General features: G+C 46.1%; 2 protein-coding genes and 1 long non-coding RNA gene across 16 annotated transcripts in view; 1 reads left to right on the top strand and 2 right to left on the bottom strand.

Annotated features, from left to right (window-relative positions):
- Nucleotides 1-2,909, bottom strand: part of KIF1B (kinesin family member 1B) — a 139,787-nt gene extending 136,878 nt beyond the window's left edge. For 3 of the 9 annotated variants that reach the window (XM_079986706.1, XM_079986707.1, XM_079986708.1), the window contains exon 1: nucleotides 2,598-2,814. The gene's annotated coding sequence lies outside the window, so the exon portion shown is untranslated. Of the gene's footprint in view, nucleotides 1-2,597 lie in introns of all 9 variants that reach the window. The other 6 variants (XM_079986704.1, XM_079986705.1, XM_079986712.1 and 3 more) reach the window with 5 other exon arrangements.
- A 7,075-nt stretch (nucleotides 2,910-9,984) lies between these two features.
- UBE4B (ubiquitination factor E4B) overlaps nucleotides 9,985-26,849 on the bottom strand; it is a 75,764-nt gene continuing 58,899 nt past the window's right edge. For all 6 annotated transcript variants that reach the window (XM_079986764.1, XM_079986765.1, XM_079986766.1 and 3 more), the window contains 12 exons: nucleotides 22,881-23,019; nucleotides 21,473-21,572; nucleotides 20,571-20,698; nucleotides 19,690-19,788; nucleotides 18,915-19,150; nucleotides 18,471-18,597; nucleotides 17,713-17,857; nucleotides 16,776-16,910; nucleotides 15,218-15,409; nucleotides 12,731-12,905; nucleotides 12,150-12,296; nucleotides 9,985-10,484 (listed from right to left, as the gene is read on the bottom strand). In XM_079986764.1, coding sequence (XP_079842890.1) covers nucleotides 10,423-10,484; nucleotides 12,150-12,296; nucleotides 12,731-12,905; nucleotides 15,218-15,409; nucleotides 16,776-16,910; nucleotides 17,713-17,857; nucleotides 18,471-18,597; nucleotides 18,915-19,150; nucleotides 19,690-19,788; nucleotides 20,571-20,698; nucleotides 21,473-21,572; nucleotides 22,881-23,019 — 1,685 coding nt within the window. In that variant the 3' untranslated portion in view covers nucleotides 9,985-10,422. The remainder of the gene's footprint in view (nucleotides 10,485-12,149; nucleotides 12,297-12,730; nucleotides 12,906-15,217; nucleotides 15,410-16,775; nucleotides 16,911-17,712; nucleotides 17,858-18,470; nucleotides 18,598-18,914; nucleotides 19,151-19,689; nucleotides 19,789-20,570; nucleotides 20,699-21,472; nucleotides 21,573-22,880; nucleotides 23,020-26,849) is intronic.
- Nucleotides 10,491-11,989, top strand: LOC307222247. Its single transcript, XR_013841673.1, has 2 exons — nucleotides 10,491-11,527; nucleotides 11,563-11,989. It is a non-coding gene; the product is annotated as an uncharacterized lncRNA (long non-coding RNA).

Below are 26,849 nucleotides of genomic sequence, written 5' to 3'. Positions count from 1 at the left end.
GAGAGAAATGTACAATATAAAAAGGCAACTCACAGAGTCCTACAACCCCACCCTCGAAAATTCAACTTGAGCAGGCACAGACACAACTATGGAGATGCAAGCAGGCCATGACAATTAGCAGACAACTCCATGAAACCCGGTGAGCATTTGCACTAAAGCCATTGATTCCAAAATAGTATTTTTTGACCTTCTGCCCCATCCATGATTAAGCTCCTAGAGGACTGTCGGATCATCATCCCAATATGGCTGCCCCGTAATTGTGCTGTGCTGGATATAGAGGAAAGGGGGGGTGGGGAAACGCATCAAAACAAAAACGGCAGCTGTTTATGGCAGAGAAGAGGAAAAGCTGGGGGGAGAGGTAGGGAAAAGACAAACACAGAGGTTCCTGCATTTCCCAAACAAGTCACTGCTGTAGGGAATTGGGGTTGGGGAAGAGACAGAAATTAATATAGAATGAAGGAGAATTCTGCTTCAAACCCCGCCCTGCTAAAAGATGAAGCTGCAACAGAGCTTCAGCGAAAAAGGATGCAAACATTGAAAACTGCTCTCTTAAAATAAATATGAGGCTACGGGTCCCACTCAGGAGAGGGTTCACAGTGGGGAAACTGGAAGCAGAACTGATGGAGATGGGGGGCTGAGATTCAAAGGGATTTCTTTATTGAGGGAAGTATTTACTGAGATTTGCAGAGATTCACAAAATATATCTGTGATGGAGCTAGGGAGCTATGAAGTATAAATGCTTTATTTTGAGGAGTGTCACTGACAACCACCATCACAGCAACTTCCTATGATGGTTATGTTGTTGGGATCTTAAATTAGATGTCACTAGGGAAGCGGGCGGGGGGGGGACTGGAGAGAGGGAGATAAATAAAGAAAAAAGAAAGATGATTCAAATTTGGCTAGATTGAGAGGCATTCTCTCTGAATATTTAGAGACCAGGCAATCAAGAGATCTCAAACTATGTATGGTCCCAATATAAAAATGCCTCTAGGAGGAACTTGGAATTAGTAATAAGAAGGGGGACTGTAAGGAATCTCCATTTGGAATTGACTGGGGGGAGGGGGGAGAAAAACTGGAATTGGCAAAGGAAAAGAAGTCAATAGGATGACGGGGTTGTTCCTAGTCTGTTCAAAAGAGAGGAAGGAGAGTGCAAGGAAATTGCTGATTACAATAAATATACAGTATACAAGAGACATGTTTATTTGTTTAGCTGCACACATATAGCAGGGCTAGAAAATCACAGTCTTCTAACTGCTAGGAATTTAAAGAGGTTTTTAGTTTCTAGCTATGTCTGTATTCTGCAGTCCAGCACACAATCTTGTGAGTCAGTGATACACTTAGGCATACTTAATCCATACCTTGTATATATACACAGCTACATGCATAAATTATGTGCTATTATCATACACACACCTCTGCCCCCATTCTCCCAATGACACATCCCACAGAGATTCCCACCCCCTAAATGCCTCAGCCAGCTAGGATCCAACAATATCTTTGGAGCACAGGTATTTTGAATTTAAAGGTTAAAGAACGGCCTCCTCTTACACCTACTGGGGTGTAAGCCATCAGTGGAGCTAACACCTACTTAAAAGAGGCATAAATGGAAGGTCATTTGTAACACATGTATGTATGTATGTATGTATGTATGTATATATTCCAGACCCTAACATTCGGGCGGGGGCAGGAAAAATATGGTTTAAAAGCCAAATACATGATTATACTTAATATTAATTTGTTATTACTACATCTTATATTGAGCTGATTATATTTTATTATGCCTCTGATGTTTGCAAGTGGCAGTATGAAAACCATGATCATTAATTATTATTAACAACTATTATCATTTCACTACTAATACTAATCACACTATGGCCACCATCCTCTTGGATGTCACTTGGGGTCATATGTTTGCCGGGGAGAGCCCCCCACCCCCATATAGATTAATATGGAAGGAGTGGGGTGTCATCACCTGACCAACCCAGGGATCAACCATATCCACCTTTGTTTACCCCATCCCTCCATCCACCTGATCCCCTCAATTGTGGGGGGGGGGGCTTAAAACAGTTGGAGGAAAGACAGGGCAAGGAGAAGGGGGAGAGACAGAGGATACTTTGGGGGGGGGGGAGAGAAAGAAATGGCAATCCCCTTCCCGCACATGCAGATCCACCTACATTATCCCTTCCTGGGTGACTTTTTTTTTGGGGGGGGGGTGGAGTGGCTGCCCACATAGGAAGCTGCTTTATACTTCTGAGTCAGGCCATTTGGCCCAACAGCTCAGTATTGCCCGCTCCGACTGGCAGCAACTCTCCCGGGGTGAGTGTTCAAAGACAGGCCAGCCCTACCTGGAGATGCTGCCAAGGGCTTTGGCCCTTTTTGAGGCAGATGCTCCGACCGCGGAGCCACAGCCCCAATGGAGAATTTGGGGACAGGGCGGGGTGGGGAGGGGGAAGCCGGGATTGAGACCATATGGATGAACAGGAAAGGGGGGGGAGGGAGGCTTCAAGGATGAGCCCCTCCCCCCACCAGCTCTTTTCCCTCCCTTCCCCCACCCTCTCACGTGACCAACAACCGCCCGTCACCCCCACCCCTTTTACCTCAGTGCAGTCAAGGGCGGAGGCGACACCGGCGCCGCCGTCAAATCAGCAGCCTGGCGGGGGACAACGAGCGGCGACGAAGCCAGCGGGACAGAGACCGCCCAGCCCCATCACGGAGCCCCCAGGCCGGGGAAGAGCGGCATCACAGAAAGGAGCGGCGGGGCGGGGAGAGGACGAGGATAACAAGAGGGATCGAACCGCCTGACAGGAGCGTCGCGGCTACACTGGCAAGAGAAGGGGCTGGAATCGATTCTCTCCACCCAGAGGGAAAGGCTCCGCCCCCGTACCCGCTCGACGACCTCCAATCAGACGCGGGGAGATGTCGGCTCGCCGGGCGAATGCGGAAGCCGATAGGCGGCTTGAGCTGTCGGTCCTCAAGCCGAGGTGGGAGGGGTCTGTGGAAAGGATTCACCTGCCAATCTCGGGGTGCCTCTCGGCCAATCCAATTAAGGAAAGGCATCGCGAAGGTGGGACGGCAGCGGCGGAGGCAGCCAATTAGAGTTCGAAAAAGGAATTATTTCTCTATAGCTCTCAGAGCTCAGGCCTAAGAATGCACCTCAGGAGTCCTTTCGATGGCTGCGTAGGAATACGCGGGTGCTCCCTCTTGCGGAGGAAGAAAGTAAGCCGATGACGGAACCTTCCGCAGGGAGCTATAAAAAGGGAGGCGATGGAGTTCACTCATCCAGTAGATGCTTGTCCTTTTTAATTTTTTTTTACCTCAGTGGAGGGGAAATTCGGTGGAAGATTGTGCTTTTTATTGAGAGAGACATAGAAGGGAGAGCTTTAAGTCACGAATCTACTGGGGAAGCCGAGTTTTATCAAAGGGATTCAGACGTTTTAGGAAGATAAAGGCTGAGAGGGGCTCAGAGGAAGGGCGGAAGGAGCACTACCAGTTCACAAGTTACCCCTCCACACACACGTGTAAAAATGAATGTGTGAATGCAGGAACCGTGTTTGCTATCATAGAGAGGGGCTGTACAGTACACTCGAGTTTCCCGTGGCTCCTGCCCTCACTAGTACACTTGGAACCAATCCCAAGTTTTCTACTGTGTAAATGTGTGAAGCAACCTTGGGAGACGAAGATTGGGAAGAAAAACCTAAAGCACAGGTTGCAAGAGGTCTAAAAAATAAGTATCTTCCTTCTTTCCTCTAATGCCCCTTCAAGCATACCTATTTAAAAAACCTTACAGCTTTTAACTGGAAGGAAGTTGTAAGGAATGTTGTATTATTTTATTGTTGTTAGCCGCCCTGAGCCCGGCTTCGGCTGGGGAGGGCGGGATATAAATAAAATTTATTTTTTAATTATTATTAAGGGAGGATTTAAAATTCCAATAACTGAGTCAAATAGAGGGGGAAGATTAAATTAGGACTTTAAAAAAATGTTTACCACACATTTTTGTTGGCTCAGGATGATCACACCCGTTTCATCCTCAGGACCACTCTGTAAGGTTGGTTAGGCTGAGAGTGACTGGCCCAACTGGCTTTCAGATAAGCAAAAGCAAATGATGAGGATGCAATAAATATTATAAAGGGGCTGATAACAAAATGTAAATTAGGAAGGGAAGAGCATGGAGAGCACCTGGCTGTGGCTAGTGGAGTGATCTACATAAGGCAGTGCCAAAAGGGGGCAAGTGGCTCCCCCAAACAAGGAGGTTGCTCACCACCCCATTGCTGAACTGTCATTAACATATACTTAGCACTTTCTGTGCCCTCCATTTCCCCCCTCATAACAACATGGGCATAGCCAGGATTTGGGGGGGCAGGACTTTTGTTGGGAGCAGAACTGAGCTATCTGTGACACAACTGGTCAGTTAGTTAATTTTTTAAATTATTATTTACTTGATTGGGGGGCAGGAGCTGCACCCCCTGCTCCTCTCTGGCTATGCCCACATGTAGCACCACTCATGGTATTAATCATCCTCCATAAAGTGCTGGGGATGTGAGTAATGGAAAGGAAGTAAACCCTCTCCCCATCACCACTATGCAGAAAATTTAAATAAATGGTTGAAGGTACTCAGGTGATTATGGAAGGAAACAACCATTGCATGCTGAATGTCCTAGGTTAAGATGAGGATTAGTTAAGAACTTCTGGCCCGTGGACCTAATCAGGCTTAATTTGGCCTGTTTTGCCTATGCTTGATCCCATTTGTTGTTCCTTTCCAAGTGAAGTTTGCATTGGGTGCCAGGTTTAAACATTGGATCCTGATAAGATCCGCCCAAGTGGATCTGATGCCTGCCAAACAATTTAAATGGTACCGTTTACCTTCCCGCCGGAGCGGTACCTATTTATCTACTTGCACTTTGACTTGCTTTTGAACTGCTAGGTTGGCAGGAGCAGGGACCGAGCAACGGGAGCTCACCCCGTCGCGGGGATTCAAACCGCCAACCTTCTGATCGGCAAGTCCTAGGCTCTGTGGTTTAACCCACAGCGCCACCTGCACTTTGCTGCATATTTTGTGATTTTAAATATCTGCTGGGGTTCTGTCACCAAGGAATACTTGCTCCAAACCTGGATCCTGACATCCAAGGAATTATTGTTTTATACCTATTCCCCCCACCCCCCCTTGCACCAATACTTTCCAGGTGCAGGACTTCTTTGCAAGTATGGATGGGCCCTTAGGATTAACACTGGAGACAACCCTGTTTCTGCTACATGCTTCTTGCCTCTAGGGCTACATACGCACTGTAAATTTAAAACACACGGCTGCCTGCTAAATAATAATCATAAACATGTGAACTGTAGTTTAAGGGGCAGCCACAGTTCCCAGAATTACAGTATTTGGGAGAGAGTGATGTGCCTTAAATATATGGTGTGTATGCAGCCTTGGTAAGCAACTAGGGGGCCATCTGGTTTGATTTAGTACTCCTGTGGGCCCTGTGTTTCATCTCTGTAGCAAATCACATGCTTTTTGAGGCATGTGGGGTCATGGGAGAGAGTAGACTGCTTGCTAGTTCATCTTAGCTGCCCTCCTGCCTCTTGCAATTAGTCTCATCTTGAAATCCTTGTCCCACTAACAATCAGATGTATCCTGGAGGCAGCTTTCTTTATCTCGTGGAACATGACATGTCAGGTGTTATAACTATATAGTAGCTGGAAGGGGGGAAATAAAAGTATGTAACCAAGAGAGAGATCAACCCCACTCAACAACATCTAGCATTTGATAGCTGAGTGTTAAGCAAGGATACAGTAATTTCATTTCTTTAGTACCTAGTGTTTTGTATCTTTTTTTCTCCTATTAGTTTTTCTGGTGTTTCTGCCTGCCTCTAAATTATTGGGATTAAGAGTGTTAGACTAGGGGTTATCAGACTTTCTAACCCCAGGGCCCAGTTGAGAGGACAGAAATGGTGGTAGATGGAAGCAGAGTTGGCCATAATCAGCTGGCCATTACTGACATTGCTTTCTAGTGGTATCTAACCTATATCTGGAAATTCCTTCACCATGGCATTTTCGTTGTGGCAAGTAGCTCCACAGCTCAGCTTTCTTTAAGGTCAGTATAAGCCTCCCGAGTTTAGGCAAGTTTGCTGATGTAGAGGCTCTAAATGGAGACGACTTTTTATTTTCCCCTCACCACCCACCCCACAGGACTCCTAAAATATATATACCTATCTTCTGCAATTTCTTATCTCAACTTGTACCTTATCTCCACCCACTCCCAGTTCATCCCTCTTCCTATGACACCTTCCCTCTTACCCCTTTCTTTCTGTCACATTTGTTTATTATGAATGATAATAACAATTTCATTCAATTGGTAATGGTAATAATGACCCTTTATTTCACTTTCTAACTTTGTCCCAACACTGGCAACCCAGCCAGATGGGTGGGGTTATTGTATTGTTTTTATTGTTATTTCCTCTGAAAGTGGGTCAAGGCCCATTGGTGAGTCCTGTTTGAGAAATACATTAAAATATTTGACATAATACATGTGACACACCAGGAGTTTCCAATGATTGAAGAAACTTGTTGTCCATATTTTGTAAGCACTTGCCCCTGCAGAAGAGAAGGGGGTTTATGCCCACTTCAAGGACTGTTCCTCAGATCCAGCAAGCTGGCATTTTACTCTCTGCCATGCTCATAACTCTTTTCTTCATATGAATATTAAAGCAGGCTTTGTTCAGGAACTGCTGTATAATCTAAAGATATGGCTGCGCCCCTTTAAAAATGTATGGCGTCTTGGTTTCTATTTTAGCCTGCCGATTGATTTGTGGCTGGTGTCCATCCCAGAACTCTATCCAGGGAACAGATCCTTTTTGCTAAACACTCAGCTTAGCTTGGGACAGCTGTGATTAATTTGCCTTTTAAGTGGTTGGGGGAGATTGGGGTTTCAAAAACGTATTTCTTGCAGAGTTGCTGAGATTTCAAAACAAAGTTGGGCTCTCAAGATCAGGGTGGGGAACCTTCTTTAAAAGCTTGAGGGCCACATTCACTTGTGGAGAAGCTTCTAGGAGCCACATACCAGTGGTGACTGTGGCCAGAATCAAAAGTGGGTTCAGCAGCAGGTGACAGGACTCTTACCTCTGTTCAGTAAGCTGCATTCAATCCATGTAGAAGCCACTTATTTTTACACCCAAACACATCTCTCCACCCCAAGAGATGGGATCCTAAGAGAGGGGAAAGCAAATTCCAGAGCACAGGTTCAGTAACTAAGAAATCCCATCTCTTAGGATTTTCCTCATTGTGGCAACATTTCATGTTGGATGTGCATCATGCATTTCTGATTTTAAAATGATGTTTGTTTTGTGTAGAGTTATTTACACCGGCTGCTTGCTTGCCCTGAACCCATTAAGTTAGAATGGAACATAGGTCGGTCACCTCAATATGAAAGGTATACAGTGGTGCCTCGCAAGACGAAATTAATCCATTCCGCGAGTCTGTCTAGCGGTTTTTTCGTCTTGCGAAGCAAGCTCATTGACGGCTTAGCGGATTAGTGCTATTAGCGGATAAGCAGATAAGCGGCTTAGAAAAAGGGGGGGAAGGGAAAAAACCCGCAGGAACTCGCAAGACATTTTCGTCTTGCGAAGCAAGCCCATAGGAAATTTGTTTTGCGAAGCACCTCCAAAACGGAAAACCCTTTCATCTAGCGGGTTTTCTGTCTTGCGAGGCACCACTGTATGCTTATTCTGTTTAGGCTGATGTGTTTTATCAATCTAATCTATTTAATGTATTCCATTGTGCTTTGACATTGTAAAGGTAAAGGACCCCTGGACAGTTAAGTCCAGTCAAAGACAACTATGAGGTTGCAGCACTCATCTCGCTTTCAGGCCGAAGGAGCCAGCATTTGTCCACAGACAGCTTTTTGGGTCATGTTGCCAGTAGGACTAAACCACTTCTGGTGCAATGGGACACCATGACAGAAGCCAGAGTGTGCAGAAACAGTGTTTACCTTCCCGCTGCAATGGTACCTATTTATCTACTTGCACTGGCATGCTTTCAAACTGCTAGAAGCTGGGACAGAGCAACAAGAGCTCACCCCGTTGTGCGGATTCAAACTGCTGACCTTTTGATCAGCAAGCCCAAGAGGTTCAGTGGTTTAGACCACAGCACAACCTGTGTCCCATTGACATTGTATCCTGCTTTGGGCCTACTAGTGTTGAATAAACAGGTAATGATTTTTTAAAAATAAACCAATACCAGCAGAATGGCTAATGAGGGGAATAATTTTAAGTAAGTGTGGTATTTGATTTTTCAATTTATAAATAGGGAGCAGACGATGTCAGACCTTCAAGTCACAGGTTTATTATTAGAAGAACTTACAAACTGCTTCATTTTTTAAAATTTGAAAGTGATATACTATGGAAGATAGTATATCTTGATTTGATTTGATTTGCAAATCTTGATTTGATTTGATTTGCAAATCAAAACAGGGCTGTATCCACACAGAGGTGTGTCTGGCACCATCATTACACAGCTTCCAGAAAATGCTGAACACACACCTTCTTTACCCTGGCTTTTGATATGTGAGTGGCCTGTTTTTTAGGACCCATCTAATTTTATGACTGTAAATAATAAGCTGTTTGAAATAGTGTGTTTTAGTGTCAGAATCCACCCTGGGACCTTAGAGTGAAGGGCAAGTAAGAAATAAATAAGAAATATTATATAGTCGTACCTTGGTTTTTGGACAGCTTAGTTCTCGAACGTTTTGGCTCCTGAACGCTGCAAACCCAGAAGCGACTGTTCCGGTTTGTGAACTATTTTTGGAAGGCGAATGTCCTACAGTGCTTCCGCAGTTTCCAATTGGCTACAGGAGCTTCCTGCAGCCAATCAGAAGCCGCACCTTGGTTTCCGAACGTTTTGGATGTCGAATGGACTTCTGGGACGGATTCCATTCGACTTCCAAGGTAAGACTGTATTAAAGTCAAACAAGCACATTTCCAACTCTGATTCAGCAGCCCACACAACCACCCACCTGCAGCATGCAACACATGTGAAGGAGACATACACACTGAAGGGTTATTGTGAATGTGTATCACCATTTATTGTAGTTCAAGAATCAGGAACTGAACAGAGGACACTGTCAGCAAAAAGAAAAAAAAAGAAAAAGAAAAAAAGAAAACATTTCTTTTCAGGCTTTTTTTTTTAAACACTGTGGTTTCAAATCCTTTTTAAAAAGGAAATTCAAGTATCTTTAAGCAGGGGGCAGTCATACAAAAATGTTTCGTCTTTTTTATATAGTTTCTGTGTTTTTCTTAAAAAAAAAAAAAGCAAGTCTACATTTTTTTCTGCACCCTTTTTTTTTCCGCTTTGGTAAGGCCAAGCCATGGATACAAAACTGGTACGCAACATAAAAATGGATATTCCTGCCTTCACTGGTAGGTGCTGAGACTTAAAATGATCTGCCCCGCTTGGGAAACAAACTCTTAAAAGACTCAGAATCATCATCACTTAGCTTATTAGATCTCTGGCTTTAAAAACAAAACAAAAAACCCCTAAAGTGTTTAAGCGTCTCCCAAAAGACAAAAATCCAATGTGCAAAAAGAAAAGAAAAGAAAAAGGCAGGGGCAGCGGGGGAGAGAAAAGGAAATCTGCCATTGTGGATTACTCTTCTCATGTATGGCTGACCAAATAAAAATAAATGAATATGTGTAATAGAAAAATATGATTCCCTCCCCAAGATTAACACTTGTTGCAGGCACACTTATCTTTTCAAGATTATGTTCTCTTGGGGCTAGAGAAGGATTTTTTTTTTTTAATATACAGAGAACATTTGCTTCACATTACCGAAAAAAAAACGGAGAGGGTAGTGTAGGAAAAGTTAACAGGGAAGAAAAGAAAGTGTGTATGTGTGATGGGGGTCACTTTAGCAGCAAAATGTTCAAGGTTTCAACCACAATCAAATTAACGGAGACCTGGCAATATTTTTAAAACAAAAACAACACAACATGTTGAGGGTTTTGCTTCCCTGATCCACATGTCTTCCAGGTTTTTTTTTATTATTATTTTAAAAAAAGGAATTCAAGCTGTATAAACCCCAATTATGAGATGTCAGAGGATTTTTGCCTCATAACAAGAGCCAGCTTCCTAAACTTATCCCCCACAACGTTATCGACCGGCGTGTTTGATCACTTAAATATATGTACAAGAATTAAGCTGCTTTTTAAAATTTTTGTTGTTCCTTCTCTTCATCCACATGCTTTTATGTCGTTTTGCAGCAGGAGGAGCAGCAGCAGCAGCAGCAGCAGCAGCAGCAGCAACAGGCACTGTGTGAGCTCCAGCCCAGCCAGCTTCCACTTCCAAAAGAATCAGCACATTCCCCCACGCCTCAATCCCCTTCGTCCTGCTCTTCACAGTTGACCTTGGCATGTGTGCTGCCAGGCAGGAGGAGGGTCCTCAATGGTCAGTGTTCTGTTTGTCTCTCATCCAGGCTTGGATTTGCTCTTTGAGCTCTGGCACTGAGTAGGGGGAGTAAAGAGGGGGAAGGAAAGTTAAACACAAAATACCTCACCGTAACAAAGCTCAGTGGTTGAGCATCTGCTTTGTGTGCAGGAGGTCCTGTGTCTAATCTCCAGGTTGGGCTGGGAATATTCCCTGCCCGAAAAACTGGAAAGCCACTGCCAGTCAGTGCAGAAACAATGCTGAGCTTGATGGTGTGGCACAGTATAAGGCAGCTTCTCGTGTCCACTCAGAGCACACGGAACAACGAACATCACAAACATTTTAAAACATCAGAGAAGCATTCATGTGCAAAGTCCTCCTAAAATGAAACGGGACAGTGCCTGTCTGACTTCTAGTGGGAGCGAGTTCCACAAAAACAGCTCCTCAACACTGAAGACATATAATAATAACAATAATTTATTATTTATACCCCGCCCATCTGGCTGAGTTTCCCCAGCCACTCTGGGCAGCTCCCAATCAAGTATTAAAAACAATACAGCATTAAATGTTAAAAGCTTCCCTGAACAGGGCTGCCTTCAGATGTCTTTTAAAGATAGCTACTTATTTCCTTCACATCTGAAGGGAGGGTGTTCCACAGGGTGGGCGCCATTACCGAGAAGGCCCTCTGTCTGGTTCCCTGTAACCTTACTTCTCGCAATGAGAAAACCGCCAGAAGGCCCTCGGCGCTGGATCTCAGTGTCCGGGCTGAACGATGGGGGTGGAGACGCTCCTTCAGGTATACAGGACCGAGGCCATTTAGGGCTTTAAAGGTCAGCACCAACACTTTGAATTGTGCTTGGAAACGTACTGGGAGCCAATGCAGATCTTTCAGAACCGGTGTTATGTGGTCCCGGCGGCCACTCCCAGTCACCAGGCTAGCTGCCGCATTCTGGATTAATTTCCAGATTTCTATGATTTCTTGTTGGTGCGAGTTGTGCTTTTGGTCCATGGAGGACCACAAATAGTGCTCTCCCCCAAAGATGAGCTCAGTGATTGACTTGTATAGGGCAAGAAGGTCCTTAAAGTACCCTGGGCCTAAGTAATTTGGGGACTTTATACAGTAGCACAAGAAACGTGAATCTGGCCCGGTATCAGATAGGAAGCCAGTGCAGACTTTAAGGGAGAGCTGGGCACATTAATGGAAGAGCAGAGGTGCATCAATGACTGCCAGCCATGACAAGCTGAGTTGGCCATACTGCACTATATGGCCCAAGCAACATTCTTATGCAGGTGACAAATCAGCAGATGAGGAAAGCATAGAGCAAGGGTGATCCTTCAGATGTTGCCAGACTACAATTTCATGGTTGCCATGGACAGTATCTTTCAGCTATCAGAGCTTCCATCTGTAGAGATTGCAGAGTTTCGCAGAGGGATCCCTCCCTGCTTAAAAAGCAGACAGCCTTCGGCTGAATTTGTTCCATTTGGGGCCGTTTTGTGTGTGATGGTTTTGTTCTTGTAACTCTGGATTTTTATTGTTGAAAGCTTAGAATATAAATAAATATAAGTGAACATCTTGATAAAAGATTTTGGGGTGTCAGATTGCTCTACTATAGGCCAATGTCCAAGAGAAGGTTGTGGGTTTTTTTGCTTATTTATTGTATAAAAGTATTAATCTAAAAAAAATCACCAGCTATCAGCTCCCTTACTCTATTTTGCTTAGGTCACAACACAAGTTTCTCTACCTGGTTCCAGCATGTTTTCCGTTAGTGTTTGCCGATTGAATGGATCTGTGGAGGAATTCAAAAGGTGCCGGAGGATGATAGATCTATCCATGATGGTCCCAGATGGCAACCTGACAGGGTCACTCATCAATGTATCCATGAGTGGATCTGGAAGGAAAGGTTTCAAGATCATCAAAACTTTAAACTTCAGACTCACTTGCAAATATTCCTAGAGAACTGAATGCTAGAGAGGTGTTTTTCTTAAGAACAACCTCACACTGACAGAGGTCTCCTTGGTGCACCTATACAATTTCCTAAAAAGGAAGAAAAAGAAAAAAGCATCTGGAAAAAGCTAAACCGGCGTGCTCTTCTGCACTAGTTCAGTATAAAATTTATTTATTAAGGGTTGCATCCAATTAAGTCACATTCAGAGGAGACTCGCTGAAATTAACCAAAGTTAGTCGTGGCCACTACCTTCAATGGGTCTACTCTAAGTAGAAGTAGCATTGGAAACAATCCTAAAATGTTAGCCCCTCTTTCGATTTTAGCCCCACTGATGATTCCTGGGTGAAGCTGCAGTATCTCCACAAAAATCTACTTGCCTCTAAACTCGTCAGGAGCGTCACTGTAGTCAATTTCAGCTCGGGCATTCTTGGCAACGATTTCTTCCACCTTTTCGGCTAGCAGCTTGAATTTTTCTATTGCTATTGTCGACTTGATTCCAGCTTTCCTCATCTTTGAAATGACCTCCTCAAATAGCTCCTTGCTGTAGGACCTCTGCAAAGACAGAAAGCACCACAATAATTGCATGCGCTACCAAGACCTGACAAAGCCATAAGCTCAGCGGCAGAGCGCTTGCTGAGCAAGCAGAAGGTCCCAGGCTCAATCCCCAGTACCCTCATATAGGCCCTTAGCTGGAAATCTTAGAGAGCTGTTGCCAGTCTGTGTAGATGCAAGGCTGAGCTAGATGGACCAAATGGGCTGACTCTGTATACAGCAGCTTGAAGACCTTAATTCTGTTTTAGGGGAAGGACCATCTGCTTGTATGCAGAAGGCCCCAGGAGTCAAGGGAGCCAATACTGAACTTAAAGAACCAATGGTCTGGTTCAGTATAAGACAGCTCATCTATGTTTCTAAGCAGTTGGCTGTTCTGTGTTTAAAGCACTGCTGCAGGAACAGGGCACAGCAAGTCAGAGAGAAATCGCCAAGAGTTAAGTCCTTTCCCTACAGCTTTTCACCACCTCCCAGCTGAGTGTTAGTGACACGGGGAACCTATGCAAAATGGAATAAAACCACTTTGCAAAGCTTATTCTGCTGTTCCGGGCTGTTCATTCTGGTTTAGCGTATTATGGTGCACTGAAGCCGCTTCCTTCAACCCATGGGAATTTTTTAATTCAGCCACCACCTACTCTTTCAAATATATATTCACAGGGATAAGGACTAGAAATGTGGTATCTCTTTTTAAATGAAAGTTGAGATCCTGAGGAATCTGCATTCCATACTCAGAAACAAGTTATTTGCTTGCTTTGCACTTCAGCAGAATCACAGCACACACAACGCTGTCTGTTCTCCTCTCCATCCGCCCCTCTCTCAATATACTTTTAGTACTAGATACCAGGTAATTAATGGAAATGGAAATCTCTGCTGTGAAGCTTTCTTGAGGCACCTGTTTACACAATGTGGGGAGACGGGATGTGCAGCTAAACAGACTGTTTGGTCTGACACAGATGGCAATCGCGACATTCCTAAAATTAACACACGGTCCAAAGCGTGAGAAAGGCTATCTGCTCCTGCAATAGATAGGTTGTGTGCACTTCCATGGGCAGCGATCAAGTGGCAGACTCTGCTGGCATGTAATCAGAAAGTCTTCTCCCTCCCTCCTCGCCATGTCAACTCCAAAAAGCCTGCAGTAAGGAGTCACAGCAAGCAAGAGCCGGCACCTGCTGGGAGCTTGCCAGTGCGATGCAGTATCACTGCAGGATGGGCAGCGCTTCGATTCCAAGGCAGTATGGTTGCCAGATAAATATCAAATCAGCCAGCGGGAGTGGGGAGGGGAAAGTAGCTGAGAGACTGTTGTAGCCAAAATATCAAGCAACAAAACCACGTGCAAGGAAACTCAGTTCTGGAGCAAGAAATCACACACACACACACACACACACACACACACACACACACACACACACTTCAGTTACTAGGGATGGAAATCAGACTTTCCCCATCAGGTAGGTGCCCTCAGACAGGGTTGCACAGCTTGCTCTGAACAAGCAGAGCATTAAAGAAGTCAACCTGTGGCGGCATGACTTAGCAACATCGGTTTGTTCTTTCTCGGGGACTTTCTTTCAAATCAGCTCCACCACATCAAGCTGCTTCAGACATCTGATACAGATTTATCTGCAGTGCAGTGATCAACACACGATGTGCCCACTCCTTCCTCGACACCAACCCAGCAGGGGGGAAAACTCTATGCCTATATGGCACAGTGCCCAGCACACTCTTCTGGGCTTCATAAATTGCATGGAATTTTACAAATCGAAAGAAGAATTCAGCAAATGCTCAACTTCAGAATGGAGTAATTTTCTTCAAATCACATCTTGGGGGGGTGGGGGGTGGAATCCAACTGTCACAAAATAACTGAAGACTAGCAGAGCATTCACCTTTTTGCCCAGGATTCTCGCCCTTTGAATATGCTATACAGCTGTTTAAATTACCAAAGTTTCCCCCAAAAGGCAAGCCTATTAGGGAAACGCCTAAAAATCTTTGCCAATGAATTCATGTATCCTTACTCAAATATGCATGCACACATGAGAGGTTAAGCAACGGCCATTCCAAACTGGAAAAAACATAACAAAATGGGCCAATATCCAACTGCTATGGAGATGGCAAAGGGAACTACGCAAGCCCTGGGGAACCTGTGGCCCTTTCAGCTTTTGTTGAGAGTCCAGTTCCCATCAGCTCCAGCTAGTTAATGGTCAGGGATGATGGGAGTTGTCATCCAAGAACATCTGGAGGGCCACAGCTTCCCCATCCCTAACCACCCATTTCTTCCCTAACCTTCTGAACACCTTTCTTTCCTGGACTCCCCCACTCACCTGGTCATCAGCTATTGCTTTTGCAAAGCGAGCGCAATCTAGCTGCAGGTAGATGTCCGTCAGTTGGTCCAAAAGCTTCTTTGGTTCAAAGCCATACTTCTCGGGGTTCTCGACTTTCAGGTCGCGGCACTTGGGGCCGCACAGCTGCTGAAGGTTGAAGTTCAGCATTGCAGCCAATCGCGGCCCAAGCTCCTGGAAATGCCACAGCAGAAAGTATTATCACTGGAGAGGAATTCTTGAATCCCCATAAATGCCGAATGCTTAATAATAATAACGCATCCACAGGCATTTTGTTGGCTACTGTGAGAACAAGATGCTGGACTAGATGGGCCAATGGCCTGATCCAACAGGCTTGTCCCATGTTCTGCAACTGTGTTAATTTCCCCAATGCAGCTTTGTCCATCCCCACCATTTCCTACATCAAAACCTGTTTACTTTGTCCCAATGGGAACCAAGCCTGCTTCCTGGATTCTGTTTTTCTTGGTCACACCCTTGTAGCGTGGCAGAAGGTTGCCAACTGCCTTCAGCAGTTAGGAATCTGGATCCACATCTCATCTACTCAACAATTGCTCTTTGTACAAGAGGCACTTTTGGACTGTACGCCAGGTGGTCACTCCTGTCCCCATGGCTGCTTGCCCCCTTGCAGGTACCTACCTAGTACTTTTCAGGCTGTCCCTGGCTTGATGGCAAAGGCTTCTAGCACCATGTGGACACCCGAGAGGCCACTAACTCAAGGGTAGCCAATGTGGTGCCCTCCAGAACTTTTGGACTACAACTCCCATCAGCCCCAGTTGGTATGACCAGTAGCCAGGATGATAGGAATTGTAGTACAAAACCCCTCATGTTGGTTTCTTTTGCTCCAAGAAACTGTGAAGAACAAGCCTTGGTTTATTATTGTGGCTTGCCTGAAGTAAAACAAATCATGATTCCTGGTTTGGTGGCAACATTGAGCCAGGGATCGAGGTTTACTTCCTCTGTGTGCTGGTAGAGAGGAAGAAAAGGAGCCCAGATAGTTTAGGTCAGACATCCCCAAAATCAGCCCTCCAGCTGTTTTGGGACTACAGCTCCCATCATCCCTGACCACTGGTCCTGTTAGCTAGGGGTGATTGGAGCTGTAGTCCCAAAACAGCTGGAGAGCCAAGTTTGCGGATGCCTGGTTTAGGTGAACTAGACCTCTGGAGTTGTAGCCAACTGAAACTCATGGGCCTAAGTCATGCCCATTCGTTTCAATGGGTCTACTCTGCACAGGACTAGCACTGCATACAACCCCATATCTTGGCCACAGTGAAGAGATCTTAAAATGTTACATCTGTTTTAGGCCTTACACTCTCTGGCCCTATCCATAACCTGCAGTTGCTGAGAGTCTCAATGATGAGAACTTTTAAATCATAGGTGAGGCTTATGGCTGCATCCACAATAACACCGACTTTGAAGAACTCAAGCTGGCTGGGCTATGAATGAACCGCAGAGCCAGTCATGTAAGTAAAACCTGCAAATCAAGTTGACACCTATTTTATAATTTAAAGCGCCTCATCACAAACCCCAAGTTTATACTCACAGGTCTGAGGAAAGGCTTCTGAACTTGTTTGGTGAGGATGTGGAACATATCGACTGTTTCTGTCGCCAGGGCCAGGTAAGAGCGCGACACCCTCTCATCCTGTGCCAGCTGAGACTGCCGTGCTTGTTGCTGGTCCTAGAAGAAAAGGCACTGCAAATCAAACTGCCTCTGCCTCAGCATCAAGTAAAACAAGCAGCTGGTATATGTTATCAAATTTCCAGCCACATCTTCCAGCAGCAAGACACCCTTGCTTCATCTCATTGCTCCCACCCCCATATCACAAAGCACCAGATGCAACCAACATTAAGTTGCTATTAATTATTTTATATACTGCTTACTTGCCAAAAATGGCTTCTAAGCAGTTTACAAATATAAAATCAATAGCAAAATCCAAACAAGACACAAATTAACAATTCGATGTGTTAAAAACACCCACAACTTTAAAATCCAATGGAACAAGTCTGTTAAAAAACGGAACCATTAAAAGTTTAAGTTTTTTAAAAAAATCAAACATTAAGTTCAGGGGCATGCTCGCCTAAGCCTAAGATGCTTGCACATTCAAGAGCCAGCGAAACACCAATACTGATGGGGGTTATTTCAGTAGGGAGGGCATTCCATAATATGAAAAACACCAATGAAAAAGCTCACCTCTAGGAGTCAATAATAATCAGGCTATGGCAAAAATTAACAGGGTTCTATCTGTTGATAATGCCCTTACGAGATAGTGGAGGGGAAGATGCTTTTTCAGATAACCTATCCAAAGTTATGCAGGGCTTTATGTTTAAGCAGCCAGGCCTTAAAACTGGCTCAGAGCCCAGGTTGTTGAAGGCAGGTGCCAACCCTTCTTGTGATACACTGGGGCACTTACTGCATAGAAGGTGGGGTATACTAACTCAGAAAATGGCAGAGGAACCTCCAAAAGAAGACATTTGCTCACCCTGGGCAGCAAGTCCCAATGCTCTTTGTTTTTCATCTCCTCCTGCACTTCATGGATGCGTTTTAGGGACTCCAAACTCTCGTCCAGCAAGAACGTTGTGTCATTGATCAGCATATTGATGTAGCGAACAAATTGCTTCCCAGAGCTAGGAGAGAGAGAGATGGAAAGAGACAGAAGCAGAGAGTTCTAATGGAGATAGGATTCCTTGGTTCCAATATAGCAGAATGACTGAGCTGCAACCCCAGTGCTGTTATTTGGATCTGGCAGAGGTTCAAATCCCTGCTCAGCTATCTGTTACTGCTGTGCACCAGTTTCCCCGCCCACAAAATGGAAATGGAACCTATCCCACAAGACTGTTGTAAGGAACACACAAGATTAAGACTAAATGCCTTTAATACAACTATTTATCTGTAATCCTGAACTGCTACCCTGCTCTTATCCAGTGCATCAAGTCAAATTAATTCCCCTTTGGGAACTGCCTTCCTGCACAGCTCTTTAAAAATGTTCTACCCAGGGGGAGGCGTAAATACCAGACTGAAATGAGAGAGAAGGGAGGCACAGATTGACTGGCAGGCCTTCTATATCACCAGGTACCTGATCTTTCTAAACTGGAGATGGTGGGGATTGAACCTGTGACCTTCCCCATGAAAGCAGATGATCTCTAACCCACTGAGCTATGGTCTCACCACAAAAAATGAGGGCCAGTCCAGAAAGCCTTAAGACCCAGCCCCCGCCATGCTGAAAGCCTTCTAACTTACTTGAACTCTTCCATGAAGGTGCCATGGTGAGCTATATTCTGCCAGAGGCTTTTGAAGATGGTGCTGATGTGGTAGCGGATTGTAAATTTGTCATAGAACTCGCTGGTGGCTCCAGTGTGTTCGACATCTGGGGGGGACAGAGGGAAACCATAAGTCAAACAATAAATCCACCACTTTGAAGTTAGAACGGAAGGGATGTACCCTCTCGCCTCCAGACTGGCCAGAAAATCAAGAGCTACCCCTTGCCAGTATCCAAAAAGAACATCAAATCCAGGAGAAATGGCCCCAGTCATTGGCCAGAGGTCCAAGGGATACTGAACTGTATGTAAAGACGTAGAGATCCCAACTCTATAATCAGCCAGGGCGATCAATACCACTTCACATCCCAGGGCATGGCTCTGTGTTTAAAGCTGAACACAAACTGTGAGTCAGGCAGCAGCTAACCTGTATAAAACTTCATCAGCGACGGTACAAGCAACTTGGTGGAGAGAGGATGGTTCTCAATCATCTCAAAGAATTTCTGTGTCCGTGGCTGGACAGCCGGGTTCGTCATAAACATCACCTCCACCAGCTTCGCCACCAGGTAGGGGTTCCGGATGTAGTTCTGGTTGCACAGCATCACAACGAGGAACGTCACAACGTCTTGGGTGCAAGGCTCATAAAGTACCTGAGGAGAATATCTGGCAACAGGGGGTGGCGTGGGATGAAAAACGGACAAATGAGAAAGCGGTCCTGAATGGAGAAGCACAACAACAAGGTAAGAAGAAAGCTGCTGGTTCAGCCCAAAGGCCTGTCTAGTCTTGTTGCCTCAGAACATGGAAGGCTGCCTTGTAATGAGTCAGATCTTTGGTCCACTCAGCTCAATACTGTCCATGCAGACTGGCACCAGCTCTCCAGTGTTTCCGGCAAGATGTCTTCCTGCGCGCTTCTTGCAGATGCCAGGAAGTGCTCTAACACAGCCCTTCCCTTAAGACACAGGAACTTAGGAAGCTGCGTTATACAGGTTCAGGCCACTGCGTCTATCTAGCTCAGTATTGTCTACACTGACTGGCAGTGGCTCTCTAGGGGCTACCAGGAGATGCCAATGGGGATCAAACCTGGGACCTTCTACATGCTAAGCAGATGCTCCAAAGCTGAGCAAAGGCCCTTCCCGCTATTTCCATACAGTGGCCAGATGCTTCTTGGAAGCCAACAAGAACAAGGTGGCAATATTACTTACTGTACAATAAAAAATAAAAATTCCGCGACATCTTCCACATAAAACTCAGGCAACGCTGCAAACACTTTCGGGACATCAGGGTTTAAAGGCAGTTTTATGCTGTGAACACATGGATGAGAGAAAGACCATTAAGCGCCTTGGGGCAGGAATCTTTCATAAACAGCTTTCAAAACTCTGCAAATGGTATATAACTGGCTAAGTACGCCACCATGAACCAAAAGCCACATAGATGGAAAGCAAATTCACAGCCATATAAATACATTTTAAGGGTCATGCAAAAAAACAAGTTAAACCCTACACTCTTTTAAAACAAAGGTATATGTATGCAATTTGTATCTGATTTCCTGTAGAGGTTTCATTTTAAGAGTAAGGGAACAAATCAAACTTTCCCAACCTGGTGCCCTCCAGCTGTTTTTGGAATACAATTCCTATCAGACCTATCAATAATGGCCTGCGATCAGGGATGATGGTAGTTGTAGTTCAGAGACATCAGGAGGGTATCAGGATGAGGAAGGGTGACAAGAGAAGGTCACATTCAACTAACTTCTTGTCACACTAAAATTAATAAACAAATTAATCATGTTTCTTCATTTGACTGGGCCTACTGCAAGTAGGACTAACATTGGATACACATCATAGTGTCAGGTTGAAGACTTCCTCCTCACTGACTTCAGGCTGCTTGGGAAGTGAGATGTTTTTAAAAACTTCCCCATAAAGCATTATCTAGGCTTTTCAAAGCTGGTAACTGAACAATGGCCTCACCTATAGGAGTCATTTTGGGGGCAGACACCTACTGTTAATTGGCAGGAGGTAGCTAGCGACTTGTCCAGCACAAAAAAAGCACACTGGGTGAGATGAGGAGATCTCTAAATGCGACTCACTTGGGGTAGGCAGGGTCTAGGATCCGGAGCAAGAGCTGGATGACCATGCTGTAAAAATTCAGGCACCTTCTAAGGAAATTCTCGTCTAGGAGGCCGGCATCTGCACAGGCTTTGCACCGCACCAATTTCTGCACAGAGAAGTTGCCAGGACCCAAAAGTTAAGCAAAAGCGCCACCCTAGAAATCAAGATTTCCCACCTGCCCATGCACAAACAAAATATTGCACTCAGAACAGCAAAGCATTCAAGTTGGGAGAAGCGTACTCTGAAAGAAGAAGTTCAATAAATGTTTGTTTGGGTAGGATGAACTGATTATACAGGGCACAAGAACGCAAGAGCCTGGTGGCTGGACCAGAGCAAAGGTTCATCTAGTCCAGCACCCTGGTCTTCACAGTGGACAACAAAGACGGGAGCTCACAAGCAAGGCAGAAGGGCAAGACTCTCTCCTGCTCTTGCCCCCATCCCCACCCCAGCAACTGGTATGCGGATATATGCCACTTCTGAACACAGAGGTTCTGCTTCATCATCCCTGCCTAGGGTCGCAACAATGAATTAAATAATAATAATTATGTGTTCTGTGAAAGCTTCTCATCGGCCCTGAAATCTCCTGCCTATCATGGGATGACCCCAAGATCTAGTAGTATGAGAGGAGAAAACTCTTTCCCCAAACACTGCTTTCTCCATGTGATGCGTATGTTTTCTACGCCTCTATCACGTCTCCCTCTTACGCCTGCAATCCTATCCAAGTTTACTAGCTCATCAAACCTTCACGTAGGCAATCAGCACCCAACATACACATTCAAATTTCCGTAATCATTTGTAGTCAAGGTTGGCTCCCTAAAACCCTCAAGGCAAAGCTGGAGCAAGGGACCAACTGGCTTTTGCCTGATTGCAACTTACAAACCTTGAGCTGTGTTTTGCAGCGCTTTAGCATTTCTCGATGCCGTGTGGCCAGAGGAGAATCCTTCCACTGAGTTTCATTATTCTTCAAGTCCTCCACGGTCCTGTAAAAGTAAACCAAACGAGAAGAAAAAAATAAAAATAAAAATTGAGCAATTGTGGCAAAGGCAGAGAGCGCAAAACACCAGAGAGGAAGAGGTAAATGAAACAGGACATAGGAAGCTGCCTTATATCACATCAGGCCATTGGGCCATCTAGGTCAGTACTGTCTATGCCAACCAGCGGTGGCACTCCAGGGTTTCAGGCAGGGGACATTCCCAGCCCTCCTTGGAGATTCCACTGGGGATAGAACCTGGGACCTTCTGCATATGAAACAGATGCTCCACCACTAAGCTATGAACGTATGAACGTAGGAAGCTGACTTATATCACACCAGACCATTGGTCCATCTAGCTCAATATTGTTGACATTAACTGGTAGCAGGGTTTCAGCGAAGGAGTCTTTGCCCATTACTACTTAGAAATGCTGGTTTGTAGTTGGCTGATGAATCTTCATTTGCTTGAACTATAGCTGGTATTATGTGTGAACCAAGCACTCTTCCTTAAATATGGTTTGTTTGACCACCCCAGAAGCTCATGAAACTATAGAGGCATGAGGCAAGAGCAGCTGGACAACAAGCCAAACCTTTGGCAAAACAAGCCATGGTTTGTTTGATCACCCATGGGACAAACCATGGCTTAGAGTTGCATTAGAACTAAGCCGGCATCCATTTCTCCCCCTACTCAGCCCCCACAACCTCCCCTCAGCTGATTGCACCCAGTCCTAGTTCCCTCCTGATACTGTGCATGCACACTACAGTAAGCATCCTCTTGCCAAGTTATGCTAGCGAATACTCAAAGCCACCTTTAGACCTCAATGAACAATGAGGCCATTGGTGGCCTGCAGAGCTTTCTGGGAACTGGCACGGCTCTCCAAGCAGACAATGCCTGCAGAGCTTGAGATCATCGGCAGAAGACAGGCTCCCCGCTTCCCACAGCCATCTGGATCTACCAAGCCAGCCGCATGATGAGCCCCCATCTGCATTCACAACTTTTCTGCCACACATCAGCCAGCTCAGAGCTCTGTGGGTAACAAAAAACTGAAGGGACTCAAAGAAGGCAGGAGAAACTGGCAGACCGTTATCAAAAGTGCTTGGGAGTATGGAGATGCCTTATTTGTTTTATTTTTGTTTACTTAATAAAATCTTTTCACTGCTTGATTGTAAAACAAAAACCCTCAAAGCAGTTTACAGCAAAATTTAAGTAATGAGATTATCGGCAAAAACAAACTAAAGCATTCAGAAAGTAATTTAAATCGACAACAGGCTAAAAACAAGATTTAGAAAATGTCAACATTCTACATGTCTTCCTCACCTGTTGAGCTCCCGGATGGCCCTCAGTCGACGGATGTATCGACGGCAGCTTGGCAAGATAGACAGGTGATGGGCATGGAGGGTCAGGAAGAAGCACTCTGTTGGAAATTTCGGCTCAGAAAATAGGGACTGATCCCTAGCTGGGGAAAGGAGAAGGAACAGGATAGAATTGAGAAGTTAGGGTGCATTCAGACATGGGAAATATTAAGCTAAGCTTTCCTGGTTATAGTACTAGAACTTCCGTCCCAGTTTTCCAATGTTCCTTTCATGCCTGTTACGTTTTGGACTGATACACTGGCACGCTGGACTAAATTCCATTCACATCAGTGGGCATGGTGTGGCACGACAACAAATGTTGCTGGGCAATGTTGCTAAAAGGTTATGCTTTTAAAGCTGGTATCTCCCACATCCTTAAGTTATACAGTGGTACCTTGGGTTACAGACGCTTCAGGTTACAGACTGCACTAACCCTGAAGTAGTACCTCAGGTTAAGTACTTTGTTTCAGGATGAGAACAGAAATTGCACGGCGGCAGCGGGAGGCTCCATTAGCTAAAGTGGTACCTCAGGTTAAAAACAGTTTCAGTTGCCCCCCCCCCAATCCCATATCGTCCCGTCCCAGCCACAGGACCTCTGTCTTCGAAGGATTTAGCTTCAACCGGCTCCCACGTAACCATCCAGCCACAGCTTCCAAACATCTGGTCAGTGTGTCTGGGGCCGAGTCAGGATGGCCATCCATCAACAGATAGAGTTGGGTGTCATCAGCATACTGATGGCAACCCAGCCCAAAACTCCGGACAAGCTGGGCGAGGGGGCGCATAAAGATGTTGAAAAGCATCGGGGAGAGTATCGCACCCTGAGGTACTCCACACACCAAGGAGTGGCGCGATGACAATTCCCCCCCAAGCGCCACCCTCTGTCCCCGACCAGAGAGAAACGAGCGCAGCCATTGAAGGACTGTGCCCTGGATCCCCACGTCGGCAAGGCGGTGGTCCAGAAGTTCGTGATCGACCATGTCGAAAGCTGCTGATAGATCTAGAAGAATCAGCAGCCCCGACCCGCCTCGATCCAGCTGTCTACGAAGATCATCTGTTAGGGCAACCAGAGCCGTCTCGGTCCCATGACCAGCATGGAAGCCGGACTGGAATGGATCCAGAACCGATGTTTCTGTTGGTTTCTGCTCTCTTCACTGTGCAGCGAAGTGCTTGTCACGAGGCAATGTTTACATTCCAGTCAGAGTTGCTGTTGGAGTTTCTCACGGGAAAGGAGACTGGATGTGACGTACACTGGTTTCCTGTTTTTCACTGTTCTCACTCAGTGCTTCTCTCCGTGCTTTAGAGGAGAGAGGATGCTTTCTCTGCTCCGGCAGAGGCAAGATGTTTTTCTGTAATCTACCAGCTTTGAAACGTAAATAAAGCAATATAGAGTATGTGCACGTATTCCTCATCATTCCGCTGTGCACGGGACACTGCAAACACAACAGTTTCATCCAGAAACCCACCAAGCTGTTCAGCAACCGCTCTCTCAATCACCTTACCCAGGAACGGAAGATTCGAAACCGGGCGGTAATTGGATAGATCTAAAGGATCTAATGATGTTTTCTTTAAGAGTGGGCGCGCCTCTGTCTCCTTCAGTTCCCCTGGGAATGTCCCCGTGCCACGGGACAAATTGATGATATCCCCCAGGAGGGCCCGCACCTCGTCTGGACACGCTCTAATCAGCCAAGACGGGCACGGGTCAAGAGGACAGGTGGTGGGCTTTCCAGCTCGGAGGAGTCTGTCCACATCGGCTGGGCATATCCGGTCGAAGTGGTCCAATACTGGACCCGAGGACAGTCGAGGGGCCTCCAGTTCCTTTATTGTATCCAAATTGGCAGGGAGGTCATGGCGGAGCAACAAGACCTTCTCCGCAAAAAAGCTCGCAAATGCCTCACAGCTGTGTGTCAAATTGTTATTTAAATTTGGCTGTCCTTCAAGGGACGTTAAAGACCTAATTATACTAAATAATTGCGCCGGGCGAAAGCTAGCGGAGGCAATGGAGGCCGAGAAGTAGGACTTCTTAGCAGCCTTCACCACCATCTCATAGGTTTTCATAAAAGCCCTATAAGATGTTCTTGAGGCTCCGTCACGGGCACCCCGCCATACTCGCTCTAGCCGTTTGAGGTCCCGCTTCATTTTCCAGAGCTCCTCCGTAAACCAGGGAGCCCGGTTTCTGCGGGGTCGCAGAGGGCGCTTCGGTGCGATCTCATCGATGGCTGCCAGGAGCTGGATATTCCAGCCCTCAACAAGCTCAGTCAATGAGTCGCCAGGGGGAGCAACGTCCCGCAAGGCTTGGCGGAATCTATCAGGGTCCATCAGCCTCTGCGGGCGAGCCCAAATCGGCTCGCCACCTAAACAGGGTGGGGGTAGAAAGTCAATCCTGGCTTTCAGAGCGTAGTGATCAGACCATGGCACCTTCATCGAAGGAGACATGATCACATCTATACCTACGCCAAAGATCAAATCCAGCGTGTGGCCTGCTTGATGTGTGGGGCCCGAAACAAACTGGGAGAGCCCTAGTGTCGCCATGGAAGAAACCAGGTTCAGAGCCTGTGAGGAGGGAGTGGCATCAGCATTGATGTTGAAGTCCCCCAATACCAATAGGTTAGAGAACTCCAAGGCCCAGCCGGCCACCGCCTCCAATAGGCCTGACAGGGTGGCTGCTGGTGCGCTAGGTGGCCGGTACACCAGCCAGACAGCCAAGCTCTCCTCGGAGCCCCACACTAGGCCAACACATTCAATGCCGGGGATCGATGGCGATGGTAGAGCCCTGAAAGGACAATCTTCCCGGATTAATAATGCCACCCCTCCCCCCCGGCCCACAGTCCGGGACTGGTGGAGGACGGAGAAACCCAGGGGCGCCATCTCTCGTAAGGTAACTGTTGCCCCTTCGCGCACCCAGGTCTCCGTCACACAAGCCAGGTCGACCCCCTGGGAGATAAAGAAATCTCGCAGGGTGGCAGTTTTGTTGCCTATAGACCTGGCATTGCACAGCACCAGTGATGGAGGTGAGTAATCCTTGCTCACCCTACCCTCGTCCCTCGGGATGAGGCGCAGATTGGAAGGGGTACGAGCATATCCATATCTCGATCCCCTTCGCCTATAACATCTGCCCATACCGCCATACCTCCCTCGCCCCTCCATGGTAGCAATCCCAAGCCTCATAGTAGCCTCCATTGATGGCAATTAATGTTATTCTTTCGCAGCCTAAAACAATAAAACCTTAAAACAATAAAAACAAAAACAACCCAGAAAACAATAAAAGAATACAAATAAAAACTGCAAAAATTACAAATTCATCAAAATCTAACAAATTCCCAAGCCCACCCAAACATCCATCCCACCCCCATATATAAAAAATCTAAAGGGAAAGGAACATTTTAAAACATGTTAAAAAGAACTCTGCACCCCTCCGGGTCCTCCTGGGCAGTAGCAGCATCAGTGGCAACAACCGTCCCTGTGAGGCCCCACCTGGGCCAGATAGTAAGTGGCAGGAGCAGTCCTTGTGAGGCTTCAGGCCCCGCCCCAGGCCAGCCCTGTATTGACTGTGTTGATTGTGTTGATGCTGATACTGCCTGGACAGCAGACAGATATAGCTGATAGCAGTGCAGAAAGTGGTGATTGGGAGAACAGGGGAACCACCATGCAGCATAGAATATTCTCCCCATGTAGCAACATACAGAAATTGCCCAAAGCCATGCTGGGGAACCTGTGGCTATTCAGATGTCATTGGGCCACGGCACCCAGCATCTCTGACTCTTGGCAATGATGGCTAGGGGGGATGAGAATTGGAGTCCGGCAACATCTGGAAGGCTGAAGGTTCCACATCCTTGCAGTAAGGAATCTTATAAATGAAGTAACCGCTATCTGCCATGACAAATGGCCTGTCTCTCATTTGCTTTGTAAAGTTTTAGCCTCCGGTGGTGGCTCATGT

The sequence above is a fragment of the Podarcis cretensis genome, assembly GCF_951804945.1.
Source record: "Podarcis cretensis genome assembly, chromosome: 8".
Lineage (NCBI taxonomy): Eukaryota > Metazoa > Chordata > Lepidosauria > Squamata > Lacertidae > Podarcis > Podarcis cretensis.
Note: the sequence above shows the minus strand (reverse complement) of the source record. Positions and strands in the feature narration are given on the sequence as shown.